Here is a 17,084-nt window from a genome sequence, read left to right on the forward strand (position 1 = left end):
GGTATGCTAAAAGCCTGTTTGTTTTTCTTTTTTTCTTTTTTTTTTTTTTCTTGTTTTTGATTTAAGGCTCGAATAGTAAGTGGCAGTGATTTGGATGCTTGCAAATTCTCTGGACTCCAGGTGATTGGTGGGTGAGTACATTCATAATCTTTTTAATTCATTGCGTTCAACAGTGGTACCTGGCTGTGCTCTCACCATATGCATTTTGAATGCACGATACTGCATGATGGTATAACTAACTAGACTTACGGTTGCTTTCTTTTTTCACAAAGTGGCTTTTAGAGTTTTTTTTTTTAATAATGTACAGTTTGTGTGTGTATATGTGTGTGTGTGTGTGTGTGTGTGTATAAAATTACGCTTACATGTGTCTTATACAAAGTACAAAGAAGAAAGTCAAAATCACCTAAATGGATTAGTTGTTAAGGTTATCATTGTATACACAAATACATATAATTTTACATAAATGAGTTCATATTGATACAATTAATATTATCGTTTGATCTGCTTATTAGCAATTAATGAAATGTGCAAGAATGTCTTTCTATGTCAATAAGTCAGTAAATGTAAACTTCACTGTTATTTAATGGCTGAATGAAAGTGTTTAAAATTTAATCACAAAGTGACATATGAAGTATATTTTGCTTGTATAATACTCAAAAAGCAAAGAATCTCATTTAATGCCCACAGTTACACATTGGTATCAATTTGTAGCCTTTTTTCTGTCGCTTGACTACATGTCTATGTTCCTGTAGGATAAGTAGTTCTGCCATAAACTAGGCCATTCTAGAAACAAATAAGCACTGATTTAGTAATGACACTGTAGCAAGTACTGTTTTGTTTCTTACATAATGTCTGATCTGATCCTTAAAATGGCCCTGTGAGGTAAGTATTCATTTGACCTTCATTTTACAAATTAGGGAACTCTTGTATGAAACAGTTTAAAAACAAAACAAAAAACAAAACAAACAAAAAAACCTTTTCCTCCATATAGCTAATAAGTGGCCAAATCAGTATTCAAACCCATCTAGTCTGATTCTAGGATCTGTGACCTTATTCGGTAGGCTATCCTGCATCTCCAGCTTTGGGTTTTTTCCTCTTCCTCTCTGTCATTTAACAACATGCCTTCTATTTCATTATTTCAAAGTGATGCAAATATTTCAAGACATTTATTTCTTCTCTTAATGGATTTTCAAGAATATTTCTAGGTGCCAGTATTGCAAATGATACTATAGCAAAATGTAATAAATTTTTAAAGTGAAATTATCAACCAAACCTTATGTACAGTATAGACATATAGAAAGATTAGTTTTATACATGTTGACATTTGAATACATGTGTGTCTAATATAGAGAGAAGCAACACTTAAGTTTGTGTATTATGTTTTTTAGGCAAAGACCTAGTTTTACATTTATGCTTATAATACTCTCACCCTTTGAAAATCTTCTGTTAGATACATCCACATGTTACTTTGCTTTAAGTGAAATACGTAGAATTTCAAATTTTAAATATGGAGCTCCTGGAAAATAACATAGACCATTGTTAGCTTGATATACATCAAATAGAAGTTTGATTTTTGTCAAATAACAAGTCATATCTTCATTACTTTTATATCTATAAACTCTTCAATGTTTTTAAATATGTAAAGAACTACTCACATTCCCATTACAAAGTCACAGTGCTTTAAATGTATTAGGAAATTAGCTGTGATAAAAGAGCATTATGTAATTCATAGAAAATTTAATCAGCAGATTACTCACTCTCCTACCTCCTACAGACTGTGTCTTTAAGTTTACTAGAAAACGATAACTTGACAAAATGAAAGTTTCTTAGAAAATAATAGGTTGAATTCCAATTTGATTATGAAAACATGTTTGTCCTGATCTTGGAGACTTACCTGAGTCTATGGCCTCAGGTTTCCTGCAACGCCTCCCTTTGGCATCCAGTACTTCATAACATCTTGCTTTCCTAACTCTTGTCTCAATATGAAGTTTATCAGTATTAAAGCAACAGAGTTAATCTACACCCATGTTTTAAGTGCAAGATGTGTAAGGGGTTAGCTAAAATGATTATCTTTGCATATTGAACAAATCCCTTCCACTTTTCCAGAAACTTCTTTTCAAAGATGTGCCAAGAGATTTTCGTGTTGTGATGGTATTGGAAAGGGGTGATAATTTTCAGTCATCAAGAGAGTTTGCCCTTATCTGAATGCTTATTACTTCTTGAAGAACCTGAAGAGTTCCTTTAACTATAACCTTCGATCACAACTTCTTTCAGCAAGATTTAATTGTTTTGCTTTTTCTATAAACACTTTAAAATATATTTTTTTGTAGAATTAATCACTATTGAGAAGATTTACTATACATCTTACAAATATTATAACTTCTGTTGTCCTGGAAAAGAACCTGTAGCCGACTTTCAGAATGGAGTCACCACTTCTTCATGACAATTCTCTGTCCCTCGCTCCTCTACCTTCAACATTCCTAACCAGTTTAGAACCAGACCACATTGATCCTTCCCTCCCCCTTCTCAAGCATCAGTGAATGAATAATCTATAGACACTGGAACCAGATAATAGAGTTAATAGTGCTGCTCTGATTTCTGCTCATCTCTCTGTACATCTCTTATAAGTGTTGCTAGAAAAGACGTAGCAAACTTTTTCTTTTTCCCATTTGTGAAAAAAGAAAAAAAATCAGGCAGGCTCTGGAAGAGGAATCAGGAGAAAGAAAAATCAAAAGATAGGAAAAGAAAAACCTGGAAAAATGCATGTTTTAGTGATAACATTAGTATTTAACATCGTACTTCTCCCAGTTGTTTTACAGGAATTTGGTAACTTTTCTCATATTCATAAGCTAAGAGTCCTACCAGAAGCACACAGCAAAATATTGGAAGTACAAGAGCTTTTGGGGAGGGAAACATCTGAGATAAGTAGAGAGGCAGCTGGAGTAGATGAGAGAAACCTTTGGACCATAATATGGGTCTGACATCTATGAGAGGAGAGGGGAAAGGAAGGAGAAAAACTTGACTAGTGAGGCTAGAGAAAAGTGTCAGACCAATGAGGAGTCCTAGATAAGTATATGGTTGAGAGTCCCACATTGTGCATATGTGGCCAGCTCTATGACCTCCATCCATTATGTTCAGTCATTGGTTTGAATCAGCTTGATGAGTATGGCCTTTGGATGAATGCTACAGCGGATTCTGCAAGCGTGGTGGCTGAAGGCTGTCATCCAACTACACTTTTCTCAGAAGATTTACTCTGAGGGATTTTGAATGACACATGCCCATAGCTACCCAGCCTCAAATAAGTCAATCTGATGAAACTACTTTAATAAATGATAGTGAATGAAGTCACACAAATACCTACTGCAAATATGAATCTCTTTTTATTTATTAAATTTTTTTTTATTAACATATAATGTATTATTATCCCCAGAGGTACAAGTCTGTGAATCGCCAGGTTTACACACTTCACAGCACTCACCATAGCACATACCTTCCCCAATGTCCATAAACCCACCACCCTCTCCCTATCCGCCCCTCCCCCCAGCAACCCTCAGTTTTTTCTGCAAGATTAAGAATCTCTTATGGTTTGTCTCCCTCCCAATCCTATCTTGCTTCATTTTTTCCTTCTCTACCCCCCAAACCCCCCACATTGCTTCTCAACTTCCTCATATCAGGGAGATCATATGAAAATTGTCTTTCTCTGATTGACTTATTTCGCTCAGCATAAAACCCTCTAGTTCCATCCATGTCGTCACAAATGGCAAGATTTCATTTCTTTTGATGGCTGCATAGTATTACATTATATATATAATCTCACATCTTCTTTATCCATTCATCTGTTGACGGGCATCTAGGTTCTTTCCATAGTTTGGCTACTGTAGACATTGCTACTATAAACATTTGGGTGCATGTGCCCGTTCAGATCACTACATTTGTATCATTAGGGTAAATACCCATTTGTGTGGTTGCTGTGTCGTAGGGTAGCTTTATTTTAAACTGTCTGAGGAACCTCCATGCTGTTTTCCAGAGTGGCTTCACCAGCTTGTATTCCCACCAACAGTGTAGGAGGGTTCCCCTTTCTCTGCATGCTCTCCAGCATCTGTCATTTCCTGACTTGTTAATTTTAGCCATTCTGATTGGAGTGAGGTGGTATCTCATTGAGGTTTTGATTTGTATTTCCCTGAGGCTGAGTGATGTGGAACACTTTTTCATGTGTCTGTTGGCCACCTGGATGTCTTCTTTGCAGAAATGTCTGTTCATGTGTTCTGCCCATTTCTTGATTGGATTCTTTGTTCTTTGGGTGTTGAGTATGGTAAGTTCTTTATAGATTTTGGACACTAGCCCTTTATCTGATATGTCATTTGCAAATATCTTCTCCCATTCTGTCAGTTGTCTTGTGATTTTGTTAATTGTTTCCTTTGCTGTGCAAAAGCTTTTTTTTTTTTTTTTAAGATTTTTTAAATTTATTTGGCAGAGATCACAAGTAGGCAGAGAGGCAGGCAGAGAGAGAGGAGGAAGCAGTCTCCCTGCTGAGCAGAGAGCCGATGCAGGGCTTTTTCCCAGGACCCTGGGATCATGACCTGATCAAAAGGTAGAGGCTTTAACCCACTGAGCTACCCAGGTGCCCCTGTGCAAAAGCGTTTGATCTTGATGAAGTCCCAATAGTTCATTTTTGCCCTTGCTTCCCTTGCCTTTTGTGATGCTTCTAGGAAGAAGTTGCTGCGGCTGAGGTGGAAGAGTTTGTTGTCTCAAGGATTTTGATGGATTCCATTCTCACACTGAGGTCCTTCATTCATTTGAAGTCTATTTTTGTTTGTGGTGTAAGGAAATGTTCCAGTTTCAATTTTCTGCATGTGGCTGTCCAATTTTCCCAACACCATTTGTTGAAGAGACTGCCTTTTTTCCGTTGACATTCTTTCCTGCTTTGTTGAAGATTAGCTGACCATAGAGTTGAGGTTCTATTTCTGGGGTCTTTATTCTGTTCCACTGATCTATGTGTCTGTTTTTGGGCCAGAACCATACTGTCTTGATGATGACAGCTTTGTAATTGAGCTTGAAGTCTGGAATTGTGACGCCATCAACTTTGGCTTTCTTTTTTAACATTCCTCTGGCTATTTGAGGTCTTTTCTGGTTCCATATACATTTTAGGATTATTTGATCCATTTCTTTGGAACAAATAGATGGTATTTTGGTAAGGATTGCATGAAACGTGTAGATTGCTTTAGGTAGCATAGCCATTTTCACAATATTTGTTCTTCCAATCCATGAGCATGGAGCATTTTTCCATTTCTTTGTGACTTCCTCAGCTTCTTTCATGAGTATTTGGCCTCTTTGGTTAGGTTTATTCTTAGGTATCTTATGGTTTGGGGTGCAATTGTAAATGGGATTGACTCCTTAATTTCTCTTTCTTCTGTATTGGTGTATAGAAATACAACTGATTTCTGTTCATTGATTTTATATCCTGACACTTTACTGAATTCCTGTATGAGTTCTAGCAGATTTGGAGTGCAGTCTTTTGGGTTTTCCACATGAAGTATTATATCATCTGCAGAGAGTGATAGTATGACTTCTTTGCCGATTTGGATGCCTTTAATTTCTTTTTGTTGTCTGATGGCGGAGGCTAGGACTTCTAGTACTATGTTGAATAGCAGTGGTCATAATGGACATCCCAGCTGTGTTCCTGCCCTTAGCAGAAAAGCTCTCAGTTTTTCTCCATTGAGAATGATATTCTCTGTGGGTTTTTCATAGATGGCTTTGATGATATTGAGGTATGTACCCTCTTTTCCTACACTTTGAAGAGTTTTGATCCAGAAAGGATGCTGTGTTTTCAGTATCTTTCGTTTACATGACTTTTTTCAATTCTTCTTAATTTTCTGGTTGACCCATTCCTTCTTTAGAAGGATGCTCTTTAGTCTCCATGTATTTGGTTTTTTCCAAATTCCCTTTTGTGATTGAGTTCTAGATTCAGAGCATTGTGGTCTGAAAATATGCAGGAATGATCCCAATCTTTTGATCCTGGTTGAGACCTGATTTATGACCCAGGATGTGATCTATTCTGGAGAATGTTCCATGTGCACTAGAGAAGAGTGTGTATTCTGTTGCTTTGGGATGGAATATTCTGAATATATATGTGATGTCCATCTGGTCCAGTGTGTCATTTAAGGCCTTTATTTCCTTGTTGTTCTTTTGCATGGATGATCTGTCCATTTCAGTGAGGGGAGCGTTAAAGTCCTCTACTATTATTATATTATTGTCAATGTGTTTCTTTGATTTTGTTATTAATTGGTTTATGTACTTGGCTGCTCCCATGTTAGGGGCATAGATATTTTAAATGGTTACATCTTCTTGTTGGACAGACACTTTGAGTACGATACAGTGTCCTTCCTCATCTCTTATTATAGTCTTTGGCTTAAAATCTAATTGATCTGATATAAGGATTGCCACCCCAGCTTTCTTTTGATGTCCATCAGCATGGTAAATTGTTTTCCATTCCCTCACTTTCAATTTGATGGTGTCTTTGGGTCTAAAATGGGTTTCTTATAGACAGCATAATGATGGTTTTGTTGTTGGTTTATCCATTTTGATACCTTGTGTCTTTTGATTGGGGCATTTAGCCCATTTACATTCTGGGAAACTATCAAAAGATATGAATTTAGTGCCAATGTATTGCCTATAAGGTGACTGTTACTGTGTATTGTCTCTGTTCCTTTCTGGTCTGCTACTTTTAGGCTCTTTCTTTGCTTAGAGAACCCCTTTCAGTATTTCTTGTAGAGTTGGTTTGGTGTTTACAAATTCTTTTAGTTTTTGTTTGTCCTGGAAGCTTTTTTTTTTTTTTAAGATTTTTTATTTATTTGTCAGAGAGATTGGGAGAGAGAGCAAGCACAGGCAGACAGAATGGCAGGCAGAGGCAGAGGGAGAAGCAGGCTCCCCGCCAAGCAAGGAGCCCAATGTGGGACTCAATCCCAGGATGCTGGGATCACGACCCGAGCCGAAGGCAGCTGCTTAACCAACTGAGCCACCCAGGCGTCCCAGTCCTGGAAGCTTTTTATCTCTAGTTCTATTTTCAGTGATAGCTTAGCTGGATATAGTATTCTTGCCTGCATGTTTTTCTCGTTTAATGCTCTGAATATATCATGCCAGCTCTTTCTGGCCTGCCAGGTCTCTGTGGATAAGTCTGCTGCCAATCTAATAGTTTTACCATTGTATGTTACAGACTTCTTGTTCTGGGCTGCTTTCAGGATTTTCTCTTTGTCAGTAAGACTTAGAAGTTTTACTATTAGATGATGGACCTATTCTTATTAATTTTGAGGGGGGTTCTCTGTGCCTCCTGGATTTTGATGCTTGTTCCCTTTGCCATATTAGGGAAATTCTCTAGAGTAATTTGCTCCAATATACCTTCTGGCCCCCTCTCTCTCTTCTTCTGGAATCCCATTATTCTAATATTGTTTTGTCTTATGGCATCACTTATCTCTCAAATTCTCCCCACATGGTCCAGTAGTTATTTGTCCCTCTTTTGTTCAGCTTCTTTATTCTCCATCATTTGGTCTTCTATATCACTAATTCTCTCTTCTGCCTCATTTATCCTAGCAGTAAGAGCTTCCATTTTTTATTGCATCTCATCAATAGCTTTTTTGATTTCAGCTTGGTTAGATTTTAGTTCTTTTATTTCTCCAGAAAGGGCTTTTATTTCTCCAGACAGGGTTTCTCTAATATCTTCCATGCCTTTTTTGAGTTCAGCTAGCACCTTCAGAATCATCATTCTGAACTGTAGATCTAACATATTACCAATGTCTGTATTGTTTAGGTCCCTAGCCTTCCATACTACCTCTTGTTCTTTTTTTTTTTTTTTTTTTTGTGGTGAGATTTTCTACCTTGTCATTTTATCCAGATAAGAATTCATGAACAAGAGAATAAAATACTATAAGGGTGGCAAAGACCCCAAAAAAATGTGCATTAACCAAATTGGAAGAGACCCCAAATCATGGGGAGAAGAAAGGGGGTAAAAAGAAGTTCAAGAAAAAAAATTAAAGAAAAAGAAAATAGAAAATATATATATATTTATTAGACTGGTGAATAGAATAGAGCTACCCACTTTATTTTGGCAGTATTTTGTACTCTTAGAAGAAACTACCTTCCAAAATTTTAAAGAAAGAAACATACATGTATGTATGTGTACACACACACACACACACACACAGACACACACTCAAATAAGGATAAACATGATGAAGGGATGGAATATGACTGTAAGGATGAAAATTAAAAAAAATATTCTAAAAAAAGAGTTGATAAGTTGGTTGGGAAAAGAAAGAAAAAGAAAGTGGAGAGAATTTGCTCAGGCTGGAGACTAGAACAAACCCTGTGCTAGATTTAGGGTATATTTTGATCTATTAGAAGAAGTTGAATCCCAAAATTTTTTAGAAGAAAAAAACCCTATGTGTATACAAAAGATAAAGTTAGATACAATGAAGGGTAAAATATAACTATAATAATAAAGTTTCAAAAAGATTTTTTTAAGAAAGGTATTGTTTTTTGTTTTTTTTTTTAATTTTTTTTTAAGATTTTATTAATTTATCTGACAGAGAAAGATCACAAGTAGGCAGAGAGGCAGGCAGAGAGAGAGGAGGAAGCAGGCTCCCTGCTGAGCAGAGAGCCTGATGCGGGACTCGATCCCAGGACCCTAGGATCATGACCTGGGCTGAAGGCAGAGGCTTTAACCCACTGAGCCACCCAGGCGCCCCAAGAAAGGTATTGTTAAGATAAACTAGTTTCAAAGCGTTAAAAGAGGAAAGAGTAAAAGTTACAAAAATTAGAATAAGAAAAAAATTTAAAAAAATTAATTAACTTTGCAAGACTAGAGAATCATGGGGAGGAAGCCATGAATTCTATGCTTTGCTTTCCCCTCCTCTGGAATTCCACTCTTCTTGATCAGTGAGCTTTGTCTTGAATGGATTTCTTGTTGATCTTCTGGGGGAGGGGCCTGTTGTAGTGATTCTCAAGTGTCTTTGCCTGAGGCGGAATTGCACTGCCCTTGCCAGGGGCCAGGCTAAGTAATCTGCTCCAGTTCGCTCTCGGGAGCTTTTGTTCCCTGAATGCTTTCCATAGAATTCTGGAGGACAGGAATGAAAATGGCTGCCTCCCAACCTCCAGCCTGGAGGAGCTGAGAGCTTGGGGCCCCACTCCTTAGTGTGCCTTCAGAGAAAAATGTTCAATCACTCCCATCTCCCTGGTCCCCAGCAGCACTCTAAGCTCACCCAGCCTGTGACTGAGCATTTCTGTCTCTGGCACACAGCCCCGCCTGGAGTCTTCAAACCCCGCAGATCCCTGCCACTCTTCCAGGGCGGGGGGTCTCCCCGGATCTGTTACTTATGGGGTCCCTGCTCAAAAAGCAGTGGCCTGACTGTGCCACGGATCACAGTTTAAGGTAATCCTGAGCTGAGAGCTCACTCCTCTGCTCTGTCTCTGTAGCCGGCTTCCCTGCTCTAATACCTGCAAGCTCTGTGACACTCAGACACCCCTGATCCTTCTGTGGCCCTGTTGGACCTGAGACCACGCTGTCCCTGCCTCTGGAGCAATGCGCCTCAGTGGAGCAGACTTTTCAAAGTTCTGGTTTCGTGCTCCATTGCTCTGCCGCTTGCCAGGAGCTGGCCCCTCCCCCCTGGTCTATTTTCCCGTCACTTTGGATTCACTTCTCCACAGGTCCTACCTTTAAGAAAGTGGTTGATTTTCTGTTTCTAGAACTGCTGCTCTTCTTATCTTTGATCTCTTGTTGGGTTTGTAGGTGTTCAGAATGGTTTGATAACTATCTAACTGATTTCCTGCGACCTGATGTCACCCCACCCTGCTACTACTCTGCCATCTTGACTCCTCCTCTGAATCACTTTTTAAAATTAGAATGGCAATTCTTTGGTTCTTTGTGTATAACTTAAGTTCCCCCTTCACTGGACATTTGTAGTCAGGGTTTCATTGGTTGCATGATGAGGAAAATTACAAGGCATTTATAGAATGTCTTTCTAGTCTCATGGTCCTAGCATTGTCTGTACTAGACTTCAAGGAAGTCCACAAAACAGTGGTGAGAACAAGAGGAAGATAGTTGGGGAGAGGAAATTCTGACCTTCTTTGTTTTTTTTTTTCTCTAGTTTTCCAAGTTCTCTTTAGGATAGCTCTTTTGGTGCTAAGCTCCTCAAGCATATGTGAAAGGAAGGTTTGTTTCCTGTCATGGTTCTGACCTAGGCTATAGAGCTGCTTTCCTGATCCCAGGAACCTGGTGGTGACTTTGCAGCCACTACCTTGGCAGAAAAGAGGTGTATGTTGAGAGAGGTGAGGAAAAGGGATTGTTGAAAGGCAGGACATTAAGAGATTTCCAAATAGAAAAAGAGAAGCTTCCATTTTGATTTCATTCCCAAATAGATACAATTGCAAAAAAAAAAAAAAAAGTGTGTATTTGTATGCATATGTGTATACATATGTACATATATAAAAATTTTGCCAAAATTTTCAAGGTAGTTTGATTATTGCCATGAATGAGTAACATGAAAACATGAGCAAGCAATTATCAGCCAAAGTTCTGAATAATTCCTTTGTTTTTAAATTTACCTTGATTAAAATAGTGATTTTTTTTTGTTATTGTTACTGTTATAACACCTAAAATGAGTTAGGTTGCACGATATGTGGATATAAGTGGTTTAATATATTCCTGATACTTGCCATGGTTCTGACATGGCTTTTGTATTTCTCTCTAGAGTTGAAAAGCTTATATACTGTCCTCATGCCCTGTTTCCCCACTCCTGGTCTTGACATTCACATTTGGCCAATGCCTAAAATCATTTAAGATGTCAGCTAAGGTGGTTCTTACTCTCCAGAGGCTCTTAACTCATCTTTTCTCATAGTAGTCTCCTCTTAGGTAGCTGAGAATAATCCATTTCATTTTTTCCTCCCTAGTCTATAAATGAGGTTCTCCCTCATCCCTTCATTTAACTTCCTTACTTTTAAGGAAAAGCCCAGAAATTCTCCTGTCTAGACAATGGCTGTTTCCACTTCTATAATCCCTTCCTTGGGTCACTGGTTCATACTACACAAATACCCCTGCATGTTCTGAACCAAATGTGCCAACTATTAAGAAAATGACAGCCCGCATGTAAGTTTGCTTCAGTCTCAGTGGCAGGTTACTCTTTGGAGAGAAAGGGAAGCCTTTGTCTTTCTTTTACTTCTCAGTTAGCTGTTCAGGTATATAAGTAGGTAAAAACTTCAGTATGTAAGTTTTCATGTAAGAGTTCCTTTCCCTTCAGGGTGTTAGGTATAGAAGGAGGTCACTATAGATTTAGGTAAAAATGAATTCAAATTAGAGCTTATTAACTATTATAAGAGCTAGCAGACACAGATGGCTCTGCATTCCTAATTCACTATTGGATAGCAATTCAGATCACCATGCTCATAATTTTCAACTTATTTTTATTTGTATTTCCATTAATCTAGTTTTAATCTTCAATACCTTTTACCTAGGTGAAAGCAAACTGATATTCCTTCATTAATTCCTCCACATTAAATTCAGTCTGTACACTGTTAAAGATTAATCTCCTTAAAGCATAGTCATTTCTACTTAAATATATTTAATGGTTCCTCATTTCTGCAGTGTAGATCTTTCTATATGGTTTTGAATATCTTGATTTCTATTTCTTCTTGATTTCTATTTCCCTTTACAAAATAAGGAATCATCTCCATTTTATGTTCCTATTTGTGTCATTTCTATAGCATGTATGAATTCAAGTTGCATGAATTAACACATATTTGTATCTTCCAATCTGATTTTAAACTCTTTAAAGGACTAAAGTTGATCTTTTTCACTTAGATTGTCCTCCATAAAGCTTATGAGAGTGCCTTGCCCCTATGAGGACCTCACTTACATATTAACCTTGTTTAGGATTTGTCAGTCTCTTAGATGAGTTAGTTAGAATTATTTCATAAAAGATTCAGGCCTACTGCATTTTAGGAAGAAAATAATCCTGAAGCAATCATGCATTCATGATAAGACCTAAATGAGAAGTACTGGGAGCATTAAAAACATCTGGCTCCGGGGCACCTGAGTGGCTCAGTGGGTTAAGCCTCTGCCTTCAGCTCAGGTCATGATCTCAGGGTCCTGGGATCGAGCCCCACATCGGGCTCTCTGCTCCGCAGGGAGCCTGTTTCCCCGTCTCTCTCTGCCTGCTGCTCTGCCTACTTGCGATCTCTCTCTCTCTCTATCATAAATAAAATCTTAAAAAAAAAAAAAAATCTGGCTCCTCCTCTCCCCCTAAATTCAGTGTCACTAAATCCCTACAAGGAAAAAAGAAATCAAGGGACTTTTCTCACACTGGATTTAACCCCAGTTGATCAGAAGGCTACTTTGCTTTTGAGCTTGAATCCCTGTTTCTCTACTTGGGAGAAACTTGTGAAGTTTAGGTTGAACAAATCCATAAAAATATTACTCTAATTATGCCTAGATATAAATTTTGCCCTTTTCTTCTCCCATCTGAAAACCTTCACACTTTAGAATATCCTAGATATAAATTCATACCATATTAAAAACTTTTCTTTAATCAGTTCCATTATTACTCCAAGAAGGAGAGCTTTTATAGTTAATAATCGAATGACTTTTGTCACCTTGCTCTTTGCAAAAGTAATAAAGGAAGTTTTCTTGCTTAATCCATTAAAGGTTGAATAAGACCTGGCATCTCTTGGCTAATGTCAGATATAGTCGTGCCACAGGGTAGTTAGATCAGCCAGAAATGAATCTCATGCAAAGCTAGGGGAAGTCCCAACCTTACCATAAACTCTCCATACTTCTTAGTCCCCAGCACTCTGCCTACAGTCCCTACTGGGCAGATACATTATATCCTATAGACCAAGGTTTGGCCTAGACAAAGAATCTCTTAATTTGGAAAGCTGACAGCAATAAGGCCACCAACATTCTAAAACCCATATATTAAGAACTGGTTGCTAAGCTGCCATTAGCTTTCTATGCCCTCCTCTCCCTTCACTACCCACCAAAAAACCTGCTTATCTAATTTTGGCTTACTACTGACAATCAGTTCTCTAATTCAAGATCAGCTGAATGCTTCCCAAGGCTCTCTTGGAAACTACTCAGGATGCACTTGATACCTTCTTTATTTAGAAAATCATGGGGTCATTAGAGTTTATCTTGATACTAGCCACAGAAGCCAGCCACATCTTCGATGTATGGACCTTTAAGACCCCAGAACTACAACCATGACCCCTTAGGTAACCATGGAAAGTACATTTTGACATGGAATCTATGGAAGTAAAATCAAAGTCACTACCATCTAAATCAGCCTTATAAGCTTCATAGTGTTTGTGGAGTGGATTATAAACCATTTTGTTTAGGCATATTGTTTTCCTACACAGCCAATGGCAAAGAACTTAGTTAAGTACTCAGTCAAAGGGCTAAGAAAATGAAGCTGTTAAGCTCAGGCAACTAATAGCTTATAGTTGACAACATTAGAGACTGACACCTTTTTATCCTCTCATGTTCAGGTCTGAGTTTATAGCTTAACATTCTTTCTTAGTAATAGACTACAGACACAGAAGAGACATGTGAATATTATCCACAGTCAACCCAGGGATACTGTATAAGACCATCCCCTACCAGCTCTAATCCCCAGTGATACTGTTGAACAGGTTCTCCCAGGTTTACATATCTACAAGAAATCTCATTTCTCCCATCATAGAAGCCTTTTTCTGTGCTGAGATGGCTGGCCATAGAAAATTCTTCCAAATCCATTTTTTACTTTTATTACTTAATACTTAGGATAAAAAAAATCTTTAGGATCATCCTGGGTTGCAGGCAAGGGCAACCCCAAATTTTATTCATTGTATAAAGGCCACTCTTTTATTCTTCGAGATAGGTTTGTATTTTAGATTCACAGAATGCACACAACCCTTCTTCTGTATCAGCCCAAGATACAGATAATATCTTCATTTCAGGGAAGGAAATCATAGCCACCATCAACTCTGGCAACTTTCCTTTAGCTAGTTCCTTGCACTGGAGCCTTCCATAATTGTGCACAGTGCTGGTTGGTTCCCCAGAAAGGGCTTGTGTTTCCTTTCATCCTTAGGTGACTGCCAGTTGAAACTACACCCAGCCAGGTGTCTGCCTTCCTTAGTTTCTCAAATCACTATCTCCACTTCATAGTACTTGAGGCATAATTTAAAGGAATCCCAAATCATATATTTTCCAAAGATCAGTATTTATTAAGGTCAGCTCAGTTTTGGTGGTAGAAGTTGTATCATACACCCAGACCCTGAGACCCTTTCTCAATTGGAAAAGTAAGGAAACCAATGTAAGCTTAAGTGTGGTGCTACTTCTACCTTCTCAACTTTGCAACTCTTACTCAAGTTTTCTTTCACTGCTCTGGCTCCATCTCAAAAGAAAAAAAAAAACAAAACAAAACAATAAAAAACATCTCTCAAGCTACCACTTGTTATAATTTCTTTGAATTCTGAACATAATGGAAGGACCCATGTAATTAATCCAGCAGCTACTAGGGACAATCTAGTCTAATAAAAATAAGCTTGCTAGTTAAGAAACTTAAGAGCAAATCTGTTGGGCGGGGGTGGGGGGGCTTTGTAGAAGCACATTTTATTAAAGCCTTCTTTATTAAAGCTTTCTCTGTGTTCTTTGCTTATTGACTATATGCATGTTATTCATTTCCTGTTTTTTAAAACCTCTTTAATTATGACATGTAAGTCTGACTTGGCTTAAATTTATTAGAAAATCAATGAATCTTTTGAGATATACCATATAGAATCAAGTTTAATCCTCTAAGGCCTTCCAGAGAGTATGTGTTTGAGGACTGGCAAATTAAAATCATTGATAGATCCTTTATAAAGATAATATTCAAGTAGTCAGTCTTTTAAATTAGTTTCAGTTCAGTATAACTATGGAAAATACCTGTTATACTGAGCAGAATAATCACTTATGTTGGAAAAGTTAGATGACTTGTGTCATCACCAGTTTTAGTCAGAAAATATTGAAAATAACCCTAGTAAATAAGTTGGCAATTTTAATGAGTATCATGGTTCTTAAGCCTGCTGGTTCTTTCCAAAATGTAATTGATATGTCTGTTGAGTACACCTAACATACATAAAACATCTTAGGAAAAGAGGAGCACTGAACTTGATTATTATTTTTCCTAATACAGCATATATCAAATGTGTTTTTAAGTATCTTTTGATAAATGAATACCACATACCATAAAAATAGTGTTTTCTCTCATAAGCAGACTATAGTACAATAGAACCATAAAATAATCACTGTCAGCAAATTAGTATTTTTCCATAACCCTGTAACTACTTTTACTGAAACTAACAGGTTTTTTTTTTTTTTTTCATTTTATTTCTTTTCAGTGCTCCAGGATTCATTGTTTTATGCACCACACCCAGTGCTCTATGCAATACGTGCCCTCCTTAACACCCACCACCAGGTTTACCCCTCCCCCCACCTCCCTTCCCTCTAAAACCCTCAGTTTGATTCTCAGAGTCCACAGTCTCTCACGGTTTGTCTCTCCCTCCAATTTCCCCCAACTCACTTCTCCTCTCCATTTCCCAATGTCCTCCGTGTTATTCCTTATGCAGGTTTTAAGGGCATCTGGGTGGCTCCATCATTTAAGCATCTGACTCTTGATTTCAACTCAGTCATGAGATCCAGCCCTGCCTCAGGCTCCTGCTGGGTGTGAAGCCTACTTAAGATTCTCTCTCCCCTTGTCCCTCTGCCCCTCCCTGCCCTCCAATCCCCCACTTTTGTTATTTTACTTATTTTTTTTTTTAGAAAAAAGTTTGTTTAATATGCAATTCTTAATTAAATGTGAAGTCTTGCTCTTAGAACTCTGCCTCAATTCTGTTACTTTTAGTCTTCCTTAGCATTTAGAAACAGTATGAAGTAGAGAAAAAAGAAACATTTTCCATGTCATTTTAAAAATGGGATACTACCTCAAATTCATAATTATTATAAAGACATAATAACTAATACCTTTTTTAATGTTAGACTGTAACAACCTCACATCTAAGCATTATTTGTGCATTACCTCCTTTGATCCTCATTGCAGCGTTTTGAGGTAAATGTTACAATCATTCCATTGTTCAGGTAACATAAATGAGGCTTAGAGACATTAAGTGTGGTCAAAGTCAAACAGTGGCTAAGTGTCAGAGTCGAAGTTTGAACTGGGTCTACCTAAGGGCAGAGCTTAGCTGCTTCACTATTAGGCCAAACTGATTAATTTGCAAATAAATCATGCTTATTTCTGGTTTCAGTTCTTTTGAATTCAATATTCTATTTTCAATTTAATGTTTCATTATGCATTGGTGTTTATGAGGTTTCTAAGTGGATATATCAATTAAATATTGTAGATATATTTCTACCTAGGTATTTGCTATGGATTTTCAGAATCACCCCTAAAAAATCACCTAAAGGAATAAAAAATGGATTGAATAATTAGACCCAAAGTATGATAATTCATGAATAATTCTGTATCTGGGGAGGCTTTTAGGGAGTGCTTTAAGAATTGCTATAGGAAGATTGCCTTTAATTGATCAAGATGGAAATATAAAGGATCTGATTGTATAGGCTTTGGAGGTAACATAAGGCTGGGCAGGCGCCTGGGTGGCTCAGTGGGTTAAGCCTCTGCCTTCAGCTCAGGTCATGGTCTCAGGGTTCTGGGACTGAGTCCCATATCGGGTTCTCTGCTCGGCAGGGAGTCTGCTTCCTCCTCTCTCTCTCTCTCTCTGCTTGCCTCCTTGCCTACTTGTGATCTCTGTCAAATAAAATCTTGAAAAAAAACAAACATAAGGCTGGGCAAAATAACTAGTGTATTAGATGTTGCAATTAATATCCAGAAGCTCTTAGCATACCACAATAATCTGAAGCTAACAAGATGTATAAATAGTGTGCCAGTCAGGATAAGCTAGGTTATAATACAGTAACATCTACCAAATCTCTATGTATTAAGTAAAGGTTTATTTGTCACTCATGCTACAATTTTAGTGCATATAAATACAGGGGAAGAAGATGCACTTTCCTCTTCATTATTGCT

General features: G+C 37.7%; 1 protein-coding gene across 1 annotated transcript in view; it reads left to right on the plus strand.

The window, feature by feature from the left end:
• Positions 1-17,084, plus strand: part of UNC13C (unc-13 homolog C) — a 611,946-nt gene that overhangs the window by 132,534 nt on the left and 462,328 nt on the right. Inside the window, exon 6 of the mRNA XM_047738968.1 lies at positions 67-131. Coding sequence (XP_047594924.1) covers positions 67-131 — 65 coding nt within the window. The remainder of the gene's footprint in view (positions 1-66; positions 132-17,084) is intronic.

The sequence above is a fragment of the Lutra lutra genome, chromosome 7 (assembly GCF_902655055.1).
Source record: "Lutra lutra chromosome 7, mLutLut1.2, whole genome shotgun sequence".
NCBI classification, from domain to species: domain Eukaryota; kingdom Metazoa; phylum Chordata; class Mammalia; order Carnivora; family Mustelidae; genus Lutra; species Lutra lutra.